This window comes from Manduca sexta, unplaced genomic scaffold (assembly GCF_014839805.1).
Source record: "Manduca sexta isolate Smith_Timp_Sample1 unplaced genomic scaffold, JHU_Msex_v1.0 HiC_scaffold_2961, whole genome shotgun sequence".
In the NCBI taxonomy this organism is placed as follows: Eukaryota; Metazoa; Arthropoda; class Insecta; order Lepidoptera; family Sphingidae; genus Manduca; species Manduca sexta.
Window position 1 is genome coordinate 8,250 of NW_023593979.1, and position 9,609 is coordinate 17,858.

General features: G+C 38.5%; 1 protein-coding gene across 1 annotated transcript; it reads left to right on the forward strand.

Annotated features, from left to right (window-relative positions):
• Window positions 1-2,507: 2,507 nt before the first annotated feature.
• Window positions 2,508-9,460, forward strand: LOC119192586 (protein DEK-like; the record flags this gene model as incomplete). The annotated part of the gene is made up of 9 exons (XM_037446399.1): window positions 2,508-2,602; window positions 4,416-4,517; window positions 4,915-5,018; window positions 5,526-5,658; window positions 6,394-6,522; window positions 7,758-7,824; window positions 8,282-8,395; window positions 8,758-8,905; window positions 9,377-9,460. Coding segments are annotated over 9 exons (976 nt in total), but the record flags the coding sequence as incomplete, so codon positions are not given.
• Window positions 9,461-9,609: the final 149 nt, after the last annotated feature.

The following is a 9,609-nucleotide window of genomic DNA, read 5'->3' on the forward strand; positions in this document are numbered from 1 at the left end:
AGCAAATATTCGACTGTATTATATTTAGGAAATAAAGTAAAACTTATTTTCAAATAGGCAATTTGTTTAGGTCTGTCAATTCCATCACATACAATAGATCATTCAATAGATACGCCTGAAATGTGCGTAAAATCGAATTCGAAATTTTCAATTACAGCAAAAGTAATTAGGAATTAACGTAATTCCTTAAGCATGAGCGCAGTCCGTGCGTACTCGCGTCAGACGTTATCGGTCATTGCACGTCCACGAAATTGTTTAGCGCTTGTTGTGACGCCGAATTGTTTACGGGTTTTATTTATTTTTTGTTATTGAGGTGTTTATTCAGTTCAGTTTTTAGATTGTGGTCCCATCGTTGACAGAGGATGATTTTGCCAATGTCAAAGTTGGAAGTGGAGAAGTTGCGGTATTTTTTTTTATAGGTCTAATTTTGTCTATGAGTGTTGACCGGTTAATAAAGCAATGGCATTACAAAATAATATATAAACGTACTAAGGTGTTACTTTCAGGCTTTGTTTTGTTAAAATTTTGCGTTTTCGGTGTTGTAATTAAACTGTTTTCCCGTGAATGAACACAAACTTGATTGTAGCCTTATAAAATATATTGGGTATTTTTTGTGATAACGTTGAACAATGCTGTTTTTAGTTAATTTCTTAACCCTTTTCTCAGTAATAAACAGTAACTTTTACAATTGGGCATATAATGACTGGATATATTCCAATAGGGGACCGGACAAATTTTCAGAAGGTGTTTTAAATTGATCATTGTGGATATAAATAGCCAAGAAAAATAGTATTTTGCACAAATAAAGCTTAAAAAGTACATAAAACCATGCCTAAATGTTAAATAGCTATAATTCCCGCGCAAACGCTACATTATGTCATTTCGTCTCGTGTGACGTCATACGTGGATAAAGCAACTTGACAAGTCTTGTCATTTGAACACTGATTCAATAATGCCAAATTAGGGTTATTTACCCTAGATTTAGGGTAAAACTGAATCAGCAGGGTATTTTTTTTTATGGTAATTTTTGGGGTAATTCTACGAATTAAGGTATTAAAGCTATTGTTTCACGGTATTGTAATAAATATTGAGCTTAGAGAAAGATGTTTCCTACAAAAATTGTAGGCCATGAAACAATTATAATTTTTATTCAATACAATTTTCGTGTACAGCTAGTTGTTCCTAATAAAATGAGATAATTAAATTAATAATTATTGAAGTGGAAGTGAAAAAGAAGTGGCGTCTGCATAGATAAGGATATAGAAGAAAAAAGTACCGAATTATTTATGATTGGTTTAAGGGTAAAATTTTAAATTCCAAATAATCCTGGGGTAAAGAGAAATTATGATCTGGCAACACTGCATAGACCGTGTTTAATCTCAGGCAATCTCAGGTTACTGTGTAACAACCAGAATTCTATATAAATAAATATTCTATTCCATATCATGTGGCAGCTAAAACATAAATAAATACATCTCATAACCATAACCTCCTGGGTGTACAAATGATTTAATTAATTGAAATATTCATCGATTTATTTTAAAACCGAAACACTATTTTTATTTACTTACATCAAAGCGATCCTCACAGAACTAAATCGGTGAGTCTGCAGACATTCCGTCGTAGGTTCGTCTTGCTAACTGCAACCACTTTATTCGTATATCTGCTTTTCGTGGTACATCAATAAATAATTTGTTTGGTAAAGATATAGAAGTATTATTACATTCAGGTACGACGCACCAACGATATTTTTTGCGGTCCATTATGATTAACGATTAAACAATCTGTAAACGTTAAGCTGGAAGATAGTAACAACGTCCCGTATAAATTAATATTAATTATTAGAGCAGTTCTGTGTCAAAAAATACCTTTAAAGCATTAAAATAACACAACGCGGTATGACATCCAGATGACGTCTGTTTGTTTACATTTTACCCACGTGTGACGTCATGCGCCGTGATTGGTGTTTCATTTGCCGTAAAGAATAGACTAAAAATATTATAATTATTGTATTTTATTTATTGATTTAAAAATACAAATCACAACTCTTTTACAAAACAAATATGAGATAATATTTTTAATATTACAAACTTTACTTTAAACTGAATTTCAGATTTTTTGGTAATACCTGTCCGGTCCCCTATTAATATATTACATCTTAATTCAGGGACATCATAGTTCCTGAATTAAGTAGGAGATAAATAATACAAACAGAATGCCACAAGGACTCAGTGGGATATGCGGCAAAATGTTATTAAAATAAGACTTATATAATAAATCGATCAGAAAGTAGATGGTTGAAACTGTATGATAAAACTTAGATACTACAAATGTCTTCTTTGTGTTCACTGATTCTCTGATCTTTGATGATTTCCCACTTTTAACATACCCTAAAAAATCTTAATGGAAGATATTGAGGTTTTCTTATTCCGTACGATGCTATGAGGTCTTCAAGAAATATAAGCAATTTTTTTTTTACTATAACAGCGACGTTTTTTGTTGCGCAGGAGATTCAAAAACAACAACAAACGGCAAGGACGACGAGAATGGCGGAGAAGACTCGAAGAGCGACAAAGTTAAGGCAGAGGCTGATTCTAAAAAGGTACGTATTTTTTTAGAGCGATTGCTTTCCGTCATTGAAAGCCCGCCGAAAGGTTAAGGCGAGTCACCAAAGGCGAAACGGCGAAGCACTGGTTTGCTAGATCCAATGTATTAGGTATTTACTGTTAAATAAGACTAAAAATACACAATACAGCTAAAAAATTGTTTAAAGCGTCTGCTAATTTTGTTACACAATGGTATGTTTTTCCTCGGTCATATAAAATCCTAATAATTGACCATTACCTATACTGGTTACCAATTTTGGAGTCGGTGCCTATAATAAAATACTCGTGGGTCCTCTCAATGTTTGCCGGCAAGCATGACAGCTACATTGACATTTACGCGTGTCACGAGAATATAACCTTATATCTATACTATTATATAAAGCTGATGAAGAGTTTGTTTGTTTGTTTGTTTGTTTGTTTGTTTGTTTGAACGCGCTAATCTCAGGAACTACCGGTCCAAATCGAAAAATTCTTTTTGCGTTGGATAGCCCTTTGTTCGTGGAGTGCTATAGGCTATATATCATCACGCTATACCCAATAGGAGCGGAGCAGTAATGGCTCATCTCAGGAAATACCGGTCCAAACTGAAAAATTATTTTTGCGTTGGATAGCTCTTTGTTCGTGGAGTGCTATAGGCTATATATCATCACGCTATACCCAATAGGAGCGGAGCAGTAATGGCTAATCTCAGGAACTACCGGTCCAAACTGAAAAAAATCTTTTTTGCCTTGGATAGCCCTTTGTTCCTGGAGTGCTATAGGCTATATATCATCACGCTATGACCAATAGGAGCGGAGCAGTTATGAAACATGTTGCAAAAACGGAGAAAATTATTAGTTTTGAGAGCTTCTGTTGCCTGCGCTGCGTAAACGGTTAAAGTTATGCAACAATGATGTATGACGGGATTGTTCCTCTTAAAAAGTTCTAAAAAATATATTATAAAACAAAGTCCCCCGCTGCATCTGTCTGGCTGAACGTGTTAAACTCAAAAACTACCCAACGTATTAAGATGAAATTTGATATGGAGATAGTTTGAGACCCTGGGAAGAACATAGGCTCCCGGAAACTACTACTTTTATAACGGAAAACTTTAGCCTGAAATACTTTATAACGCGGGCGGAGCCGCGGGCAAAAGCTAGTACTACATAATAAGGTTATTTTTCCGTGACACGCGTAATGTCATGTGGCTGTCGGGTTTGCCGGCAAACCAGAGAGGACCCACGATATAATATCAGCCTTGTATTACATACTGTCCCACTGTTGGGCATGGGCCTTCTCTACTACTGACAGGGATTAGGTCTTAGTCCACCACGCTGGCTTAGTGCGGATTGGTAGACTTCACACACCCTCGAAATTCCTATCGAGAACTTCTTAGGTATGCAGGTTTCCTCACGACGTTTTCCTTCACCGTTAAAGCTAGCGATAATTCACAAAGAATACCCACATATTTTTTTTTAGAAAAGTCGGAGGTGCGTCCCTTTCGGTTTTGAACCTGCGGACATTCGTCTCGGCAGTTCGTTCCACACCCAATTAGGCTATCGCCGCAATTAATAATAATTATTAATTTATTTGTACATTTACTAAATAATAATATAATCATTTAACTAATGGCTAGCCAATGTCATGGTGCCGTTTTTACGTGAAGAGTGTGCCTCGCGGACACAGCGTGCCCCCCCCCCCCCCATACTTTTTTCTAAAATCTTGATTTGCTTTAAAACACCTCACCCTAAGCAGCTAATGACATTGAAATGGATGTCACTTACAAAGGTATAATAAATAGATAGTTAACAAAGTGTTTTGGACAAACAGGAGGAGAATGGCGAAACTCATGATGATGATGAAAAAGATGATGTAAAATCCAACGACAAAGGTGCAAAGAAACCACCGCCCAAGAAGAAACCGAAGAAAGAGGTGAGAAATTAGTGATTCTTTTATTGGAACTGCAGAAAATTCCTAATTCGGCGCTATAACCAGCAAGCAAGTTTCTGGTGGTAGACAGTTATTTAGACTGAAGTCTCCGCCATTACATGCAGGCGAATTGTAGTATCGGAAAAGTAACCGAAAAAAAATAACAGAAGTAAATACAGTAAAACCGGTTATAACGAATCCGGTTATAGCGACGCATCGGTTATAACGACTCAATTGTAAGGTCCCTTTAAATAAAGCCATATAAGAAGAGTATCGTTTATACCGGCTATTCAGTGGGTCCTTCAATGTCGCTATAACCGGTTTTCGGTGTAATCTCCAAATATTTTGTTCTCTATTACTTGTCACTGATGTAGATTTTTATTTAAAAATATATTTCTAGGACACTGAGGAGGAAGATGAGGATGATGAAGATGAAGAGGAGGAGGAGGACGAGGAGGGCGACGATGTAGACGAGGAGGAGGAGAAGAAACCATCTAAAGACAAGTGAGTGCAATACTGTTACTATTATATTCTTTTTGCTAGGAATCACAATGGTTCTTTAGTTGTTCCTTCATGTAAGGTTTATTGTTTGATTACAAATAATATAAACTTAGCCGGAAGGGAGACAGCGATTTGGTAAACGTAGTGTAGGATGCCCTGCGGCATGATAGACGGGTCACTTGAGAGATGTGGCGGTGGCGAATGGATACCTACGTTCAGCAGTTGATGGAGATAGACTGATTGATTGAAGCTAAGCTAAATCTAGGCTTGTCTTGCCATTAAGCCGCGATTCGACCACGCTAGCAGCATGCACATAAGCTGCAACCTGCGTGCAGCTTGAATAATGGAAATGTAAACAACAAACATGCATGTAACTCGCAAGCTAAATGCGAGTAGTTTGAACTCAAATGGTTACTTTCATGCAAGTACTTGAACAATAGGAACGCGGCTTTACGACTTAACACGTACGCCTAGCAAAGGTAGTGATCGAATTGATTTATGTTGGATTAGGGCAAAGAAACCAGTAAAGAAGGCGAAAGATCCAGAAGACGACGGGGAGGACGAAGAGGGCGACGAAGAGGAGGACGAGGAGGAAGAGGAAGAAGAGGAGGAGGAGGCGCCCAAACCGAAGCCCAAGAAAGAGGTACGGCCAAAAATTAAAATTTATTTTTCAAATCTGTTATGATATTAGTTTAAATTTATGGTGTAGACAGATAATGTACCGACAGTCTGCTTCGTTTACGTAAGGCCGGGGTCCGGCTTTGACAATGTAAAGAAACTGAATATGCAACTTCTTTTCTTAAAAATTAAGTTATAGGTACGCGGGTCCCTCGCGTGATAAATTTTTAAGTGCTTCAAGCGGAACATTTTTCGGCTATATATTTCGTTATACCAGTAATGTTTCAAGCTACAACAGATGGCGCATTTTTGGAATTTAGTGCCTAAGGCAACTGAGAGGATAGATCCACCCTAAAGCCGTTGCCTCTTGGGAGGGAATCATTTCTATTTTCTACAGATATTCCTATGTTTTAGGCTGTAAGGCTATATAGATTATTATTAGATGTTGGCCTAATAATTGGCTAAGCTTTTTGGGGTTTCATATTTATAAATTTTAATTTTTTTAGTGTTATAGTGTGTATTAGTGTGTTGTGATCCCAAAACTGTAATGCACGGCGCAGGAACAACTGGCTAGACATAGTATATGGTATCGAACAAGCCGGCGTAATTATGTTGACTGTCAGGGCATAATGATTTATTGTCAATCAACAAGTATGTTAGAACCCTACTCCACTTACCATTTGTCGTAGTTACCTTATCGTGTCCATATAAAAATAACATATGAGGGTTTAAAAAAAACAATGTTTTGTTATTGTTCCAGCCGACAGAACCACCGGTACCGCTGCCGGCCGGCAAGGGCATACCGCTCGGCCACATCAGCAACGTGGAGGTGTCGCTGTCGCGGTTCAAGACGCAAGATCAGAAGCTGCTGCATCAATATCTGTATGGGGTGAGTTGATTTGTAAATCTATACTATTATATAAAGCTGAAGAGTTTGTTTGTTTGTTTGAACGCGCTAATCTCAGGAACTACCAGTCCAAACTGAAAAATTCTTTTTGCGTTAGATAGCCCTTTGTTCGTGGAGTGCTATAGGCTATATATCATCACGCTATACCCAATAGGAGCGGAGCAGTAATGGCTAATCTCAGGAAATACCGGTCCAAACTGAAAAATTCTTTTGCGTTGATAGCCCTTTGTTCGTGGAGTGCTATAGGCTATATATCATCACGCTATACCCAATAGGAGCGGGGCAGTAATGGCTAATCTCAGGAACTACCGGTCCAAACTGAAAATTCTTTTTGCATTGAATAGCCCTTTGTTCGTGGAGTGCTATAGGCTATATATCATCACGCTTTACCCAATAGGAGCGGAGCAGTAATGGCTAATCTCAGGAACTACCGGTCCAAACTGAAAAATTATTTTTGCGTTGGATAGCCCTTTGTTCGTGGAGTGCTATAGGCTATATATCATCACGCTATACCCAATAGGAGCGGAGCAGTAATGGCTAATCTCAAGAACTACCGGTCCAAACTGAAAAATATTTTGCGTTGGATAGCCCTTTGTTCGTGGAGTGCTATAGGCTATATATCATCACGCTATACCCAATAGGAGCTTGGAGCGGTAATGGCTAATCTCAGGAACTACCAGTTTGAACTGAAAAATTCGTTTTGTGTTGGATAGCCTTTTATTTGTGGAGTACTATAGGCTGTATATCATCACGCTATGACCAATAGGAGCGGAGCAGTAATGAAACATGTTGCAAAAATGGGGACAATTTATTAGTTTTGAGAGCTTCCGTTGCGTGCGCTGCGTAAACGGTTAGAGTTATGCAACAATGATATATGACGGGATTGTTCCTCTTAAAAAGTTCTACAAAAATATATTATAAAACAAAGTCCCCCGCTGCATCTGTCTGCCTGAACGTGTTAAACTCAACAACTACCCAACGTATTAAGATGAAATTTGGTATGGAGACAGTTTGAGACCCTGGGAAGAACATAGGCTCCCGGGAAACTACTACTTTTATAACGGAAAATTTTAACCTGAAAAAGTTTATAACGCGGGCGGAGCCGCGGGCAAAAGCTAGTATTAACATAAAAATCACTGCAGATGACGTCAAGCGTCAGTCATTTGTTGTAATTACTGCACTCATGAGTGAGTTAGTTTTATCAGCAATACCACTAGAATATTCCATCAAGGCCACCGGCTTGGTACAAAACTGCACAAAAATCAACTGACCCAGGGACTGAAGGTAAACAACCATAGGCAACAACCTATCGCATCCTATCCTATCTCGTATTCGTGTTAAAGTTGCTCCCATAGATTGCGGTGTTTTCCTGCCGTTTTAATAAACGATCCCAATCGCCTTTGTCCATCGCGAAAGTGAAGCAATTAGAACAATTTTTTTTTTACATGCATACTTATGACTTGATTTGATTGGTTTATTCTCGGTATCGGATCGAAGATTATTCCAGGATTGATTGGTGTACTATAAGTAAGATTTGTAGGCAAAACTGGCGAACGTCAAGGGGCAAAATATTTCTGTCTAGTTGCTATTCTATTTGGATAATACTGTACTTAAATTGAACATGTAAAAAACAGCATTACCATATTTAATTTGAGTAATATAAGAAGTTTTAACGTATGTCTGTTTTTCACAGCAACTCTGTTTTGGATCGCAACGTGAAACGGAACATCAAAAATTCAAGGGTACGAATGGGCGATCGGATCAACGGAGTACAAGGCAAAGCTGGACGAGACCACCAAAATGGAGCTCAAGCAGTTACGCACCATGTGCGAGATGCTCGACTTGGATAAGAAAGGTATAGCAGTGTTATCAATACAAGTAGTAATATTAATACTTAGTTTTACGTACGTTAGTTAATACCTTTGTTTAATGTTTATTGTTTATTTATAAAAGTTGTTATAAAATTTAATTTTATTCCTCCTAAGTAATAATGTTTGTTAGTTACATTATATTTACTTTGTGAATGTTGTATATACCTGTAAGTGACATGCATATCAGCCAATTGTCAACACGCAATGCTTTTTGTAGATTTAAGGATATGCATGCTGTTTGTTTACCTTATTAAATAAATAAATAAATACGTTATTAACAAAAGTGCAAATATTGTGACGATGACGCTAAGAGTTAGTATGACATTATCGATGTGTGTGTGTGCAGGCGGCCCGAGCGAGCTGGCGGCGCGGCTGGTGGGCTTCCTGCAGCAGCCCGCCGCCAACTCGCTGCCGCACGCGCGGGGCGTGCGCGCGCGCCGCCCGCCACGCCGCCCGCGCCCGGCGGCCGCCCGAGGCGCTCCGCCGCCGTCAAGGTGCACAACCGAGGTAATTGTTACACCTTTATCGAACTACCTCACACAGTTTACCCCACAGCTCATATCTTTACCCTCTAACTTACCTGCTATTAATGTTTTAGAAAAAAAAATATTAACAGTGTAGTGGAGGCTTGTGGTAGGATACTTGTATTCCTCATAGTGGCCCACGTAACTTTGACATGTCCTAACCAACCAGTGTATATCTGGTTTGTAACAAGGGTGAGAGTCGCCGGAGTCCGATAGATGAGGGCGGCCCAGAACCGGTCCCTGTGGCGCTCAATGGGGGAGGCCTATGTCCAGCAGTGGACGATTCAAGGGCTGAAATGATGATGATGAACAAGGCGGCATAGTTTATGCCTTTGTCTACTATACTAACTTAATATGAGTTGGCATCAGTTTACATACCATAAATATTCTTATGGAGAAAAATTTTAAAGTAAAATGCGATAATAATTAATTCATTCACAGGCTACCCGATGAAGAGTATGAAACTGATCCAGAAACAAAAGTCAAGGACCGAAACCTAACAAAGAGGGATCTGAAGATTCTGATGTAAGTATGATAGAATAATTATTACTCCGTGATTAATGATTGAATCACCTGATATGATTTATAGGCCCACCCTGTTATGGGAACAACATAGCTGGTAAGAAGTGGGAGTGTGATATCTTTACCTTGCTTTGATAAGGAAATAGACTAAT